A 16,997-nucleotide genomic window follows, 5' to 3' on the forward strand; every position below is an offset into this window, starting at 1 on the left:
GACTGAGGAGGGCACTTGATGTAATGAGCACTGGGTGTTGTATTCAGCTAATGAATCATTAACTCTGCCCCTGAAACTAATAACACACTATATGCTAACTAAATTAAATGTAAATGTAAAAATTATTAAACAAAAAAGAAATCATGTATCATTGAGTTCCATAGAAGAGTAGCCCTCTGCTGGCAACTAGAGAGTGATATAAGATAGTGATGTAAGATAACTTTAAACTCGTACACACCAAGTTGCTGATGAACAAAATTAACAATGTATAATCATCCTTAATTGAAATTAGTGCTACATGATTGAATACTAAGATTGTTCAAGATCTATTTTTTGTAGTTAATCCCTTAAACATGTTAACCAAGCTGACTCACATATTTCCGAATTATGAATTTAACACTCCTTTAAAGTCAAATTATATTTGCTTCTTTGGAAAAAAACCTCACTGTTGAACTGACTGGATGCCTTTAGAGTATTCTGAAGATGTGGCTGTGAGAGAGAGAAAATTTGCATAATTGGAGGAGCAACCCTATCACATAGCAAAGCAAAACATAAAGCCACAATATATAAGTCACTTTATGCCAGCACAAAAAATAAACTTATTTTTATAAAGTGGAACAAAATGGATGTTAATAAAATAAAGGCTATTATAAAAAATAAAAGTACCTTACAGATAAAATGTAGTAACAGACACCAATTCCTGGGAAAGGAAAAGATGATCATATGCTATAGGTAGCACTGAAGAAAATTTAGACCCTTTCATTTTATCTTATAATAATTACCAAATTAAATAAAGAGTTAGAAGTTTGAAAAGTGAACATGGAAAAGCTAAGGTAAAACATAAAAAAAAGATATTTACGAAACAGCTAGAAGACCAACTTTTTGAACTTTCTGATAGCAGAGAGAAAATCATAAAATGTCAACAAAATTGACTTAGAATTTATGTACTTTAAAAAGTAAACTAGAAGACACCAGCCAGATGAGAAATATGTACAAATATAATGGAGGGTTAATAGTGTTATCATGTAAATAGTAGTCACAGTGGTTGTGATGATTGTACAAGTTGACACATTGAGCACTTAATCCCACTGCTGAAATATTAGAGAGATTCTATCATTATATAAAAACTTAGATCATGGGAAAATGTCCTGGAAAGGAATGTACCAGAACATTTCAGGATATTTTTTTTAAAAATCAGTGGTTCTCAGCCAAAGCGATTTTGCTCTCCAGAGAACACTGGCAAAGAAGAAAAAAAAAAGACAAGAAATCACTTGATGCTTCCTCAGTGAATACTGATTATAACCAGAATTTTCGAGTTCTTACATCCTGAGACTTCATTTCATATATGCCCTAGGAAGAGAAGTCCACTAAAAAAAATGAGACACATTCTTAACAATACAGGAGAAAATTACAGGGACTCTTATTTTTACTTCACATATTTCTGTATTATTTGATACTATTACATTTGTGATGAAGAAAAATATATATATATTTTAAGCAATAAACACAAATATCCATCTATTAGTGCTTCCGATAGGACAAGCACTTCTTTGAGTCCTTTACATTTGTTCTTTTAATTTTATGAGTTCTTGAGCAAGTTCATGATTATACCCCCCCAAAGTTGTCCCATTAAGTGGTTTTCAAGATTAAGTGGGGAGAAATATATCTGTACATTTATATAAATATATAGATATATAAAAGCTCCAAGAGGTCAGGAATTTTTGCCTATTTCACTTCTGTGTCCCCCAGTACCCAGAAATAGCTCATATGTGCTCAATAAATGTTTAGGGAATGAATGATCTTATGAGTTAGATGTACTGTGATCTCTACTATACAGATAAGATATATGAGATACAGAGAAATCAACTAGCATGGCAAATATATGGCTACTTAGGAAAAAAAAAAAAAGGATTTTTAAAAGAGCCTATATGACTCCAAGGACTTGCACCCTCTTCTATCATTCTATCTTCTTTAAGATTTTATTTATTCATGAGAGACACACAGAGAGAGGCAAAGACATAAGCAGAAGAAGAGGCCGGCTCCCTGCATGGAGCCTGTTGTGGGACTCCATCCCAGGACCCTGAGATCACGAGCTGAGCCAAAGGCAGTGCTCAAACACCGAGCCACCCAGGTCCCCCTATCATTCTATTATGATTCTTTTTAAAGCTGACAAGCTGAAAGAGACAGAAGTAGAATTAGTCCTAGAAAAGTAAGATTGATTTAAGGCTCTCTAGTCCCTGAAAACCTATTACAGGCATCCTGAAATAATAGCTTCCAGAAATAGCTTTCTGGAACTGAATGTAGAAAAAGGTAGTTAGGCAGGCATACTCTGCCCAGGAACCTGGAGAAATGTACACAATTTTAGGACAGTTTCACCAAGAAAAAAATTTTCAGGGTATTAGGATAATGTGTGATATTTTTCTTTTATACAGTTTTACAAATTCTCTGCTGAAATTGTTATTGTATGATAAAATTTTAAGTTAAAAAGAAAAAAACACATACTTTGCTGAGTGCACAATATAAAAGTTGTTGTGTGAGGGAGACCGATGGCTTTTTATATTAGAAAAACAGTAGACTGTATGCTGAAAAGAAATCAGGATGAATCGTCCCCGGCTGAAAGCTCCTGTTTGATCATGCTGCATGTCACACTTGTGTCATCCTGGCTTTTGTCTTCCCTTCAGGCACACGGGATGCTCTCACAACTGGTAAGTTTTGAGAAGGGTTTGATGAGGAGCTCTAGCACCTTTCACAGTAAGTATTCACTTACAATGAAAGAAATGTAAAATGAGAGATCAACATCTCTTACAATTCCAGCTGGAAGGAAAGAAAGTCCAAATTCAGGCCACAGTGTGGCAAGATTGGCATCCCTACAGGCATGTAGAGTGAGTGTCCTTTATGGAAGTTTCTTAAAACTAAAAAAAAAAAAAAAAGGATTTTATTTATTTATTCATAAGAGACACAGAAGAAGAGTCAGAGGGAGAAGCAGGCTCCCTCTGGGGAGCCCAATATGGGACTCGATCCCAGGACCCCAGAATCACGCCAAGCCAAAGGCAGACATGCAACCACTGAGCCACCCAAGTGCCCCCTTTATGGAAGTATCTATGCTGGCTTTGAATTGTTACAAATGAATAAGCATCCTTCCTTTTCTAATGGAGCTGGAGAGCACAACTTCCTCTTCGGTTGATAACCCCGGAAGCTTCTCGGGATGGTAGACTTGCACAAAGTGGAAGCCACAGAGACCCATTTCCTAAGCCCATTTCTGTGACCTGCCTACATAAGAGGAGTGGTTTGGGGGTAGACTTTGCTACCTAGAAGAACCTGTACCTGTGTCTTACACGAGACAGGAGTTCCAGGTCCTGGGGTGCCAGAGGCAGGAGCTCCAGTGCTGTTCTCACCTATTTGCTGAAAGGCTGCTCTGCTCACCCCTTATGTAGTAAGGACTAATGCACTAGATTAAACCAGGAGCAGAGGGTAACTCTTAAAGGAAAGCCTGTGTGAGATGTTTCTTAAAGTACATTTTAAAATATATATAAATAAAATAAATAAAAAATTTAGCAATGTATATAATAAAAAGACATTTATAGTTACATATAAAAAACTCACTGGCAACCACTAGGGGGGCTAGATATTTAGAGTTTAAAACCTATGGGTTATATTTTCCATGCATTCAGTGACCCTGTTTTACCGCCTAGGCCTTGTCTTTGGTGTGATCTTTCTCTTACTCATCATTGTTTCCTGTTGCATAATTATAAAGCACAGAAAACGGTAAGTACAGCCATATTCTTCTAGAAAATGTCTACAACTGTACCTACCTCTTCTTGAAAGCCAAAGAGAAGTAAAAGAAAACTTAAAACCTAAAAAAATAAAACACTACTACATAAACAGATAACTTAATTATAAAGAAGGCTCTAGATGTACATTATAGATAGAGAAGTATTCACACCAAAAGAAATATATGTAATAAGAACATCTAAAAGAAAAAAAAAAGCTTAGGATTTTAAGAAGGACTCAAGTTTTTCAAAAGAGAAAATAAGCAGAAGGAACTTTTCCAAAGGTGGTGGTGAGGCAGTTCACATCCCACCTTGGCTCTGACCTGTATATACAGACCTTATCAAGGCACTAGAAGTTAGGGTGTCCACTGGCTGTCACCTATAGGTTGCCAGTGTGGAGAAACTGAGACTTGCTTTGGAGTATTAAAAAAAAACAAAACAAAACTTTTAAAACATCACTTACTTTTTAAACTTAGATGAAGATCTAAATAAAGCAGCATTTTGACTTTGGGAAAAGAATGTCTACAGCTTTTGTACTATTTAATTACAATAAAAACAGTGGGTCAAACTCAATGAGATCAATGTTAAAAGCTTGAACAGCAAATTCTATACCCATGAGAAAAATAGTTTAGAACTTAAGTGAACAGCTTCCTATAGCAAACATTGTAAGCAAGCACAGTCTCCTAAAGCAGCTTTATAGAAATTGAAATTTTGGTATTTCCACAGAGGATGCCAATCCAATGTAAAGTTTTTAAAAAGCAGAATATCATAGCAGAACTTCTTGCAAACAATCTGTCATTCCCTCCCTCTGCTCTACACTGGGCCTTCCCATGCTCTATTAAAGTATTTGTCTCCTTGGTCTATCCTATACTCCTCAATATTCCTCTCCCTGGACAATGAGCTTTTTGTGAGCAGGGACTACCTATAGGCACTCAAAATCATCTTTTGGGTGATTTCTTTTTAATTGAGGTATAACTGACATGTAACATTAGTTCTAGGTGTGCAACATAATTATTTGGTATTTGTAATACATTGCAAAATGATAACCACAGTAAGTGTAGTTAAAAAATAATTGTTTAATGATTTTTTTACTTCTACTGGTAGTCAAGATTAATAAGAATAGAAACCGCCAATACATTTGCTTACAAAATACTTTACCATTTATTGTCTTCTCCAGTTCCCAACTCTGTGAGGTAGGTAGGCCCAATAATATTGTTATGCTAAAGCAGAGAAGACTGAAGGGTACGGAAATTCAGTGACTTGCTTAAAAATCACCCCAGCAGGAGGCTGTTCAGGTGTAGGGCTTCAGTCCTGATGATTGGACTCAGAATCCTGAAACCCTTTGACTACCTAGAAATCATTTCAGCCACTTGTTTCTGAATCTGATTCTGTATTAACCAAAACTACATATGGTACAAAGGTGGAATATTTCCTTTTTTCTTTCAATATTTTTCCCCATCTATTTTAATGATTTTTTTTTTTTTAAAGTAACTCTGGTACATTAGGCCGGTATCCTTCTATAGAGAATAGCAAGCAATCTCTTCCTTTTCACTCTATTCTGAGTTATTAACCTCTAAGAAAATTACAGTATTTCTGTAAGGGGTTCTGTTCTTATCAGGCTCTTCATTTGGCCTTATCTGGTTTACTGAAGACTTAGGGAACTCCACTCACACAGACTTAGAAGTTCTTTCTGTGACTTTTAAAAATCATTAGTGATAGGTACTTTTAGACTCTGAAGATCATGTAGATCAGAGCAAATTATAGTTTGGTTTGGGTCACTATTCATTGTCAAAGTTCATTTGGATGCTTTAATTATGTTTGATAAATAATGTTCATTGAAAATGCTTTATTTTCAGATGCTTAATGGGGCAAATACTCAGGTGAATTTTTTCATGCTTAATCTCAGGCTAAAATATAACGGTTATTTGTAAAGTTTGAATAATATTCTGTTTACTCATCTTGAGTGACAGTATGTTTACAGGTTGAAATTGTTCATTTGTGATTAAAAAAACCTCATTGGCTTGGTATTTCACTAGTGAAAAAAATGCTATTATCTGCACGCGTGGCATTTTACTGTGTATTTACTCTAGCAGTACTTTACACAATTGTTAAGGTAAGTCATGCCTTGATCACTGAAGAATAATACTGTTAGGCTCCACCATCCAGAGCCCATTCATCCTTGCCTCTTGTTTCTGCCTCAGATCCACTGCCTTTTCTATATAGCCTTCCTGTCCATAAGACAGCACTTTAAAGTCCTTGTTAGTATAATGCTTGGTACGACAAAACTATTAAGGCCTCTCATTGCAAAGGCTCCCTGTTTTCCTATGTTCACCTTACCCACTGTATTAGAAATACCTGTCTTTCCTTCTGTGGGTACCTTAACTACACATAGAGAAAGAACACTTCACTTTTTTTTTTTTTAATTTTAGAGATTTATTTATTTACTTACTTACTTACTTACTTACTTATGATAGAGAGAGAGAGAGGCAGAGACACAGGAGGAGGGAGAAGCAGGCTCCATGCCCGGAGCCTGATGTGGGACTCGATCCCGGGACTCCAGGATCACGCCCTGGGCTGAAGGCAGGCGCTAAACCGCTGAGCCACCCAGGGATCCCCGAACACTTCACTTTTTTTTTTTTTTTAAAGTTTCAGTTTATTTATGATAGTCACACAGAGAGAGAGAGAGAGAGAGAGAGAGAGAGAGGCAGAGACATAGGCAGAGGGAGAAGCAGGCTCCATGCACCGGGAGCCCGACGTGGGATTCGATCCCGGGTCTCCAGGATCGTGCCCTGGGCCAAAGGCAGGAGCCAAACCGCTGCGCCACCCAGGGATCCCCGAACACTTCACTTTTAACTCCTGGTCACTATATATGTGTTTTCCCCACAACAAGCAATTCTGTGACATCAGCTAGGTGTCCTACAATTTAACTTAATTCAATTCTAAAACTTCCAAGAAATAATGTCAGATCCCACAGTTAAGAAAACAGTTCAAGACTATTCCCACCCTACTTTACATGCCAATCTCAAGTACAACTTGTCACCTGTGTTTCTGACAGAATGGACTATAAATCTGAAGTTCCCATGAACCCCTCCTGAGTTTGATTTAATTTGCTAGAGCGGTTCATAGAACTCAGAGAAACATTTACTTCTGTTTATCCATTTATTAAATGCTATGATAATGCATATAATGAACAGCCAGATGGAAGAAATACATGTGTAGTCTGGAAGGGTCCCAAGCACAGGAGCTTCTGTCCCCAAGGAGATGGGGTGCATTATTCTTCCTATACATGGATACTTCTGCATACTAGAAAGCTCTCTGAACACTATATCTTTGGGATTTTATGGAAGCTTGTTCATGTAGGCATGATCAATTATTAATACCATTTCAAGCCCTTCTCCCCCCTCTGGAGGATAGGGGATGGGGCTGAAAATTCCAACCTTCTAATCTTGGCTTGGTTGTTCTAGTGACCAATGAGCCATCAGGTGCCATCCAAAGCCCACCCAGAGTCACCTCATTTGCTTTTTTTTTTTTTTTCCAGTGGGCTCTAGGCCCAACATGAAGCTTGAACCCACAACCCTGAGGGACCAGAGTTGCATGCTTTTACCACGTGAGCTAGCCAGGTAGTCCCCCAGTCACCTCTTTTGAAAAAAAAGATTTTCCTAGGGCTCTTATCACTAGCCTTTAGAAGGGTTTTAGAATTACATCAGAGATGGGGTCAAAAAATAAATATTAAAACAACAGAGCATCCTAGTGCTCATATCACTGAAACTATATAAGCATTTCAGGGACCTGTGTCTGGTATCAAGGGAAGAAAGTAATACATATTTTCTATTATCTCGTAGCCACCATCAATCAACTGGATAGCCATTTATTCAACATACACTAAGGTTGTATTTTCTCACACCTCAATGTACCACTTACATCCAAGACCACTTTTAGGCTGTTCCTCAGCTAAGCAATCATTGCTTCTTGGAAGCCCCCCAAGAACAACTGTCGGTACAACCCTCTACCTCTTCCTCATGCATGGATCTCAGGTTTGCCCTTCCTCATCCTGTGACCACTTTGGCTCCTGACTCCCAGTTTTCCTCCTTGTCTAGAGGGATATCCTTGTTCTAATTTCCAAGAAAAGGTAAAAGAGTAAGTAAATAGGAAGTACTGGTAAGTGGTGGAATGAGTTAGCTCTTTGTGCTTCCTCCCTAAAGTCCCTATTATCTAAAACATATTTGAAATCTCACGGTACTGGCACTGAATCATTTATCATTTCATTTATGTACAATCAAGTGCTTACTTAACCCTGAAAAAGGCAGAGATCATGAGCTTTGCAGTCAGTAAGAGATGTGTTCACATCACTTACTAGTATGAAACCCTCAGCAGGACACTTACCTTCTCAAAACCTCAGTTTCCTTGTCTGTAAAATAGAGATAATCATTCTGACCTCACTTAGCATAGTGCCTCATTTAGGATGAAGGTCAGAAAATGTTAGCTATTGTTATTTACACGTGACTGTTATTGGCATTTAGAAGGGATTAAATCCTTGGAATTATTGTCAGTCCTCATATGCCTCATGACTAGGACCACTGCTCTCCACACCATGGTGTTAATTGTACAGAAAACAGAACTTTTCAAGTTCTGTCTTTTGCTAAAGTGGAAGAAGGAAGCCTTATGTAAGATCGCTGTACAGAGCTTATGACCTTGCCAGGCTTAAATGTCACAATCGGGCAGTAAATGATTATTTACCAGTCAGAATTACTCTGGAAATAAGTGTTGTTTTAAGGCATGGACACCTGTCTATAAGAATTCAGTCTTCTGACAATGTACAGGATGGTTTTCACATTTCAAAACTTCTGAGTTTTGACTTAGTCCTGAAAGGTGGGATTTGGTTATGTGTTCCTTTTACATATCTTGCAAAGACTTTAGAAACTTGAGTCAAATTCTACCCTAAATTTCAAGATGAAAGCTGCTGGCTAATTTTCCCCAAGACTGAAATACATATAACTAAGATATTTTCCTGTTTTTCTTCCTCTGCCAATTAGCACCAATACAGATGAAAAACCTAAAGAGAATATCCATTTAAGTCCTCAAGAAGACAGCGGCATACAGCCTCAAACTCTGCAAACAAATCAGGAAAACAGCAGGTACCTACTGTACATATCGAATTCATAATGTTGTCAGGAACTCAAATACTGAAAATGAGAACAGGATTTGCACATGATGATGCTCTAGTTGCATCACTGGTACCAGGGGAGTTAGAAAGTACTTCAGGAAGTGGAAAGGCCTTGGTGGTTGTTTTTCTTGGGACTCTGGTTGCTTCCAGGGAGTTGGGTGAGGACTCTCAGCGCTGTGCCCAGGCACTGTTTTCACAAAGCTTTCCGCAGGTTTGTGCAGTGATGCCACGAACCTTTGAGAAGGAAGCTTTCGTTTTCCTTGTGGAACCCACGCATTTGCCACTTGGGTGTGCCTCCCGGTCCCCCATTTCCCTTCAATGTGCAGGGTCACCTCAGGATCCTGAGGAGACTCTGGACTTCCCCTCCTCTGCTTCCCCACTCTCCCTGAATTCTCTGCCACAGCTGGCCTCCTGACTGCTCTGTCTTTTCTATCTGCCCCCCACAGAGGCTTGTCACACCTCATCCCTGTATTCCAGGAATTCAGATACCAGCTTACTAGCATAGCTGTTGTCCTGAATGTTCAGCTGTTTGCTACAGGATTGGGGTGAAAGGGAAATTATACAACCCAAAGTGGCACACAACTTAGAACTGAATATTAGAAATCCTTGAACTAAAAAGTAATTGTTTTGCAAATAAAGATTTACTGGAACACAGTCTCACTCACTGTTAGCCTATTTATTGCTTTCTTGCTGTAATCCTTGGAATTATTGTCAGTCCTCATATGCAGTTGAATGGAAGCCACAGAAAGCAAGACTGGGTGGCATACAGAGGCAAAATATTTACTATCTGGTCCTTAAGAAGAAAAGTGCCAAACCCTGAACTGTGTCATGTGATCAGGATTTTCTCACTGCTTAGTCCTCCTTGTAGGCCTTGGCTTTCCACCCTTTCCCTAGGCCTCTCTCACATTAGACGCATGTTAGTTTTGTTAAAATCTTCAATGTATTCTCAGGGTACCTATTTTGATTTGGTTTTCTGATAAATTCAAAATGCCATTTTTCTTTTTCATGCAGGGCAATTCGCCCAGTCCTTGTTTATACTCTGGCCCTAGTATCGTAAAACATCTATCCAGTTCCTTGGGACAGGGTCAGAAACACCAGCACCAAAAGCCCATAAAGGGGATTAGGTCCACTCCTGTAGAAAGCAGAAGCAAAAGTATCACATTTTTAAATAAACGTCCTCTTTCCCATATATCAATGTATGCTAATTTAAACCTGGTAGTTTATATCTACAAACTTGTCAGAAATCTTAAATTCAACAAAGGACAGTAGAACAGCTATGGAAAAAGGTAATGGGGTAGGAGAGGCATTTTATAGTTAATCAAGATAGAGGCATTTCAGATCTTCTAAGCAAACATAGAGGGTATGGTTGACTTTTTCCTAAATAGAATGTTTGAATCCCTAGGTTTATTATCTCACTTGTACTCACTTTGCCTTTGTTGAAGAACTTGTTCTTCACAACTGTTTATGGAAGCAACTGAAATCCGCATTGCTTTTTAAAAATTCAGAATTGCTAATTAACTTTTTGAAGCTTTAATGACCATCCAGCCTGATTCTTCTCAAAAGAGTATTTGCATATACCCTAGAAAGCTTGACTCCTATATCCATAGGGTATAGAAGTCCTGAGATAAGAATGACATGACTCTCAAGGAGTTTTTTTCTAATGTTATTCCAATGGTTTGAAGGGAAAACAGCATTATATTAACACAAATAAATACATATGGGAACAGAAGTCAAACAATGTAGGAGATTTTAAGATAAAATAAGACAGAGAATATTATGCGTTCAGGGATGTTTTGCCTTATGCTCCAAGGCCCTTGGACTGATGCATTTCTTTTACTATTATGGAAAAGCTGAGCGAAACTGATTACAGCCAGCTGTGCTGCCACCAAATATAAACACACAAAATAAACACTGCCCATTGTGAGGGAAATGGTTGTCTTTACACAAGTGCATTTAAAAACAATACACAAGAGTATTTAAAATATCTTTTGATTTCTCCTCAGTCCTGCCAGGTTACCTACCTAAACACTTGACCACTTTTCTTCCAATCAAACTTGCATTAACCCACCTCACAATTCATTCACCCAAGATTCTCTCCCAAAGTGCTCTGGTCCAAAGTAATGTCTGTTTTTGGAACTCATAGCACCTACTGTCTATGCCATTTTTAAAAATAATTTCTTTTATAAGTAATATGTGCTTTGGAAAATAGAGAAGATACAGAAAATTATAAAGAATAGAAAAATTACCTGTAATAGCTTCCATCCATCTAATGGCTAGTATTCTTAGGCTTCATCACATACTTTACCGTTACAAGGTTATACATTGAAATGATATTGACTGTATAATATTAAATCTAATTTGGTATCCATCAAATGACAACCATTCATGTATCATTAAAAACCATATACAAACTTATATCCCAAGGTATTCAATATTTCATTTATGGTTACCTATTAGCACTATTGCATTCATTCACTTGCTCATTCTTCAAACATTAATCAATGTACCAATACTGTACCAATGTGTTTTCTTTACCACGCTAAATTGCTTATGAGTAAGGACCCCCTTTCAAATTTCTCCAATCTCTAAGTATAGACTTAATCAAATGAGAAGAGTACAGTAAATACTTGAGAATAAATTGATCAGAGTTTCATATATCCTCAACTTTTTTGAAATGTCCTTTTATATCAAGGTATATGTCAAATTGTGTACATTGACTATATCAACTTTTAATAAAATGGGAGGAACTCATTAATGAATTAGTTTCCAATCTCCTCCTAAGACTGGAATTTTTCCCAAAGAAGAAAGGTTGATCATGTGGTAGACCAGAAGTGAGTCACAGTCTGTACCTTGCTTAAGACGTGGGCACCCAAGCCAGGTACAAGGACAGAGAGGGTGATACAGGTAAAGAGGCAGATTCCAAAGACACCGCTGCAAGCTGAAGGACGTGAGAACGTTGAAAGATGATGCAGGTAACACATAATGTTGGGAAGCCTTGTGAGATAGAAAGAGAACAATGATGAGGCATCAGGTGGCAAGAATAACAGGGGTGTCAGCTGAGCTGATGAGCCTCAAGAGGGGTCTGTCCCCTGGCCTTAAGGAAGAGGAGAGGTTCCAGCAGGGCCAGGGAAGGGTCTGGACGTCTTAGACTATCCAACATCTTTTTTCAGTCTTGACTGTGTTAGGGAAGCAGGACATGCTCTCTGAGGCTGACCCTCCTCCAAACTGCCAGCTCCTGTTTACTTTCCCCTGCCATGACATGGCTCAGAAACAAGAGGCAGAAATTTTTTGTGCATTATGAGGAATCTATATTTCTGGAACAAGGCTTAACACTGAGAACACGCTTCTTTTGACAAAAAAGGCAATGAGGAAAGGTCAACTTATTCCTTAATCTCTCTCTTACCTACTCAGTGTCTCAATATTTTCTTGTGTCCTACCTAGCACCACTAAGGAGGGCATAAACACTTCTTCTAAACTCAGACTTATGTGTCATGCTAGTAATCATGATTTTAAGCAGTAAATTCGGGGGGGGGGGGGTGTTCACTTGTCACTCATGCTGTCACCTGAATAAAAATATCCTGTTATTTCAGTGCCCTTCCCTGAGAAAGTACTCTCACGCTGGAGAACATCTTGAATTAAAATGTTGTTGGAAAGGAGCTAATTCAACAGAGGAAGATGTGAAACTCGTAACTTCTTGGAAGTGACCTCACAGAGATACAAACATGTGCACCTGAAGATGCTGAAGTGCTCCCAGGAGCTGGTAAAGGCTCCCCTCCTCTCAGCTTGGATACTGTCACTCCATGTGCTCTTTCCTTGTGCGGGAAGCACACGTCATCTAGTTAGGGGAAAAGTCTGCACCAAGGCTATATAGACTCAATCACTTAAAAGAAGAAGGTGTCACTTAGGATTTCTGTTTACAAGTCTGTTCATCACCTTTCTTATTTTCAAATGCTCATGCTATAAAATGGGCTCGTAACAAGAATATCAAAATCCAGGATGAAGATATGAAAAACAAATAAGTCACGTACAATACTACTCAGTGATAACTGCTGTCAATATTTGATTCATTTTCTGCTAACCTTTCTTCATAGATGTTTATTTTTTTATACACAGGTCTTTCTTACTTTTTCTGTAGAGCAAAATCTCCTATTAGATCAGAGTAAAATCTAGCTAGATCAGTTTTTATGTTCTTTAGGGAAAGAAGTATTTTCTGTTGATTACAAAGGCAGTATGGGCAGCCTCGGTGGCTCAGCGGTGTAGTGCCGCCTTTAGCACAGGGTCTGATCCTGGAGACCGGGGATCCAACCCGCGTCGGGCTCCCTGCATGGAACCTGCTTATATCTCTGCCTCTCTCTCACTGTCTCTCATGAATGAATAAATAAAATCTTAAAAAAAAAAAAAAGGCATTAAGTGAATCTGGGAGAGAGGTTTTCAGGAGAAACATTTTAAACAATGAGCTTTGGATATTTCCTAAGCTCTATTTCAAAATCAATTTGAACTATGTTCCATATAAAAAATACTATTTTAAATAAAAGAAGTTTCATTATAAAAGGAAGGGACTTAGTTGTGTGTAGACTCAGAACACATCAATAAATTAAGAAACCATGACTTTTAAGAATTGCAAAATTAACATACAAGTAAGTATAGAACTAAGTGGCCCTGGATTCCCACACTGGTTCACATACTTACAGATCAAAAATTTATTTAGTATGATATCATGGGTCGTGCTAATGATCTAGAGAATATCAGAGCCCTTCTGGATATTTAACAATAGGTTTGCATATGACTACTGCTAACCACTGTACAATTTGGGTTTAGGTGGCTTTTAGAGTCTAGTCTGTCACACTTACCTTGAAAACATACAGAATGAACTGCACATCAACTTGAAGTTTTCTTTAAAATCAGGAAGATAGAAAAAAACAGGAGCAGCAAAGTCAACTGACAAACTAGGAGGAAAAAATTACAACTTGTATCACAGACAAGCATAACTGGCATATTTGGAGAGTTAAAAGTTTAAAGGCCAACCCTCCCCACCCTACTTGCCTTAAATAGACAAAGGACATACCGCCAAGCCACCAAGAGAGAGGCAGGTCACCCATGAATATATGAAAAGATCCTCAATGGTTTTGCTTGTTGAAACTTAGGGAAATCTAGTAGGTCTTGAGTGTCTGAAGAAGTACACTTTAAAGGAGGGCTAGAAATTAACTGCTGGCAATTGGACTTTCTTAGAATTAAAATTCCCTATCACAAGAAAAAAATATAGGTTCCTCTTTCTTCCCAGAATGCAGTAGGTCAGTGAGTACTGTGATTAACTGGTATCTGATGCCTGGGAATTGAATTTAAAGAAATTCATGAGATTCTTTGGTCTGTGACATCAGTGATACATGGGAACTGCTGTATATACTAACACAGGCAAAATACTGAATTGCCTACTTTCATTTGTGTCGCTGAGCAATTCTGTTAGCCTCTGGCCTTCCATTTTTCATCTGAACGTAGGGCTGGACCAACTAGTCTCCAAAGCTATTATTACTGCTAACAATCTAACTTTTCTTCTAGTTTCCTTTTTGTATACTTTACACGTAAGTGTGACGTAATTTCAAGTCTATGCCGTTTAAATAAAATGTTCTGTGTCCACTTGTATAACAGGGAAGGAATAAAAGATTTTTTTTCTTTCTAAATCTATGCCGGTATATGGTTTGTAATGTGTTTACTTTTTGAAGCCTTTCAAAGCCAAGCGGAAACAAAATGTTCCTTCGGAGACAGGCCCTCCTTTCTGGACATGAATGTGTTCAGAATCCTGTGTAGGGTGAGGTTTACCATTGGAATGCTCTTGCTGGTAACAGCTGAGTATGGCCAACCGGCTGGCAGGTGTGTACCAGGTACAAATAGAGGCGGCACCACTTCAGGGCCAACATCAAAATGATGGCTTAAAATTATCCTGTGTTTAGTCATTCTTTTTCAGGTTTTCAGATACCTAATGTGTAATTCACCAGGACACTGAAAGCTCTGTTTCAGAGTACTCACAGGCTCATTCATGCTGCTACTGCCACCTCTGAGAAGCATGATGTAAACACGAATGTAGGAGGCCAAGTCTCATCCAACATTGTGATTTCTTTTACAGAAGTTGGCCTGTTTGATGACATCCCCACACATCTACCTCAGCCGTACTGCCATTCATAAAGGAGATCTAGCACATAGCTCAAAACCTGGTGTACACACAGGCATATCCTCCATGCTCTTTTTCACTCTGGCAGCGTGACAAAATCTTCAGGGGCAGTTGCAGGAAAACAGGAGCCTTTACTGCCCTACATCACTCAAAGCCTTGACTCGTTTATTTTTTTTAAAGACTTTATTTATGATGGTGGGGAACGTGCACGCACAAATCTGGGGGGCGGGGGGTGGGGGGAGAGGTAGAGGGAGACGGAGAAGCAGGCTCTGCACTGAGCAGGGCGCCTGATGTGGGCTTGATCCCAGGACCCTGGGATTATGACCTAAGCTGAAGGCAGATGCTTAATGGACCGAGCCGCCCAGGCGCCACCCCCAAAGCCTTGACTCTTGAGTTTTATTCCTGTCAAGGCTACAGGATGTTCATTGTCAACACTCGGTCTTTGAACTAAGTCACTAAAATGATCTCAAGGCTAAGAGACAGTACCTCCACTTCATATCATAGTTTGCTCTGCTTGATACAGGAGTGTTTTCTGTGTGTAGACAGTTGTAGTTCCCTCCTTTCCAGGCAAGCCCCACTTTGTTCCTAGTGTCTAAAATTATTAAAATCTCTCAGAACTTTCCCTGCATTTGTTTGGTAAATCCATGCTGGGGGAAATTGGCAGAGACACGTTAGATGCATCCGACAGCAACACCTGTTTATTTCATACTGTATTCAGAGGCATTTATTATGCACCTACGACAGACCTACAACTTTCTTAGCACTGGAGCTACAGAAGAAAACTCTATCCCTGTCTCATGGATATGAAAAAAAGTTTTCTTTTCCAGAAAAATAGGGAACAGGGCTCAGAACCTTTTGAGAGGAGCCTTAATTGATTCAAATGAAAATAAATCAATGTGAGAGTCTTCAATTATTTTTAGAATGGTTGATCAACCCCAGGTATATATTTTACTGATTGAAAGAAAGTTCCAGTAAAACCCCAATTCTTAAATGTAATCAAGCTTTTGTAACTAGGAAACCAAACAGCAGGTGTATTATCCCATCTTCTAATTTAGTCATGAGGAAAAAAAAAAAAAAAGAAAGAAACAAAAGCCAACCTCTAAAGTAGTAGAAATGGTTGGGAAAATGTTTTCATCTCACTGAAATGTAGTCTTTCTTCATTCCCCGCTTGATTTTCCACTGAGAGGCTGTTTCACCAGAAAAGGTCTCCCTCCTGCGGAGCAACTTTTTTTTTTTTTGGATTTTATTTATTTATTCATGAGAGACACAGAGAAGGAGGGCGGGAGGGAGGGAGCGAGCGAGCCAGCGACACAGGCAGAGGGAGGCGCAGGCTCCCCGAGGGCGCCCGACGCAGGGTCTCCGGGGTCTCCGGGGTCCCCGGGGTCACGCCCCGGGCTGCAGGCGGCGTCCACCGCCGGGCCCCGCCCCCCCGGGCGCCCCGCCCTTACCTTCTCCTCAGGGAAGCGCTCCCTTGCCGCGGGCAGGAGGCCGCCCTCCGCCGCCTCGACGACCCCGCTGCCTGGGCTCCGCGCTCTCCCCTCGGCGCGCCCTTCCGCCCCGGCCCCGGACGACGGCGGCGACGGCCCCGCCCGCTCCGCGGCCCTTCCCGCCCTTCCCGAGCCCGGGCGGCGCGCTGGCCGAGCTCCCGAAGCCGCCGGGGGCCTCCGCTCGGCGCGCACACGGGGTCGCCGCGGGACGAGGCCCAGGGGCCCGGCGACCCGGGGGCGCGACGCCAGCACGCGCGCGCCGGCCGCGGAGGCCTCTGGGTCCCACGGCCCGGCCCCGCCCCCGGCCGCCCGCGGGCCCCGCCCCTTCCGCGAAGGCGAGCCGCTTCCGCCCACGCCCCGCCCACGCCCCGCCCAGGCTCCGCCCCGATCCCGCCGGGCCCCGCCCACTT

At 40.2% G+C, this 16,997-nt stretch overlaps 1 protein-coding gene and 1 long non-coding RNA gene across 16 annotated transcripts in view; one reads left to right on the forward strand and one right to left on the reverse strand.

Moving 5' to 3' along the window:
- The window catches only part of LOC112648316 (complement receptor type 2-like), a 152,762-nt gene that overhangs the window by 86,716 nt on the left and 49,049 nt on the right, over positions 1-16,997 (forward strand). For 3 of the 6 annotated variants that reach the window (XM_049112053.1, XM_049112050.1, XM_049112051.1), the window contains 2 exons: positions 2,682-2,705; positions 3,693-3,765. The exons of 1 other annotated variant lie outside the window; for it this stretch is intronic. In XM_049112053.1, coding sequence (XP_048968010.1) covers positions 2,682-2,705; positions 3,693-3,765 — 97 coding nt within the window. Of the gene's footprint in view, positions 1-2,681; positions 2,706-3,692; positions 3,766-7,612; positions 8,906-12,524; positions 14,617-16,997 lie in introns of those variants that run through there. 2 more of the 6 variants (XR_004817539.2, XM_025429771.3) reach the window with 2 other exon arrangements.
- Positions 1-16,997, reverse strand: part of LOC125755390 (uncharacterized) — a 76,728-nt gene that overhangs the window by 21,012 nt on the left and 38,719 nt on the right. For 4 of the 10 annotated variants that reach the window (XR_007411782.1, XR_007411780.1, XR_007411778.1 and 1 more), the window contains exons 8-10: positions 16,198-16,324; positions 13,785-13,880; positions 11,784-11,928 (exon numbers count right to left, since the gene is read on the reverse strand). This is a non-coding gene — a long non-coding RNA (uncharacterized LOC125755390). Of the gene's footprint in view, positions 1-8,904; positions 9,169-10,448; positions 11,929-13,784; positions 13,881-16,197; positions 16,325-16,548; positions 16,830-16,997 lie in introns of those variants that run through there. The other 6 variants (XR_007411776.1, XR_007411775.1, XR_007411774.1 and 3 more) reach the window with 4 other exon arrangements.

The sequence above is a fragment of the Canis lupus genome, chromosome 7, assembly GCF_003254725.2.
Source record: "Canis lupus dingo isolate Sandy chromosome 7, ASM325472v2, whole genome shotgun sequence".
Classification (NCBI taxonomy): Eukaryota; Metazoa; Chordata; class Mammalia; order Carnivora; family Canidae; genus Canis; species Canis lupus.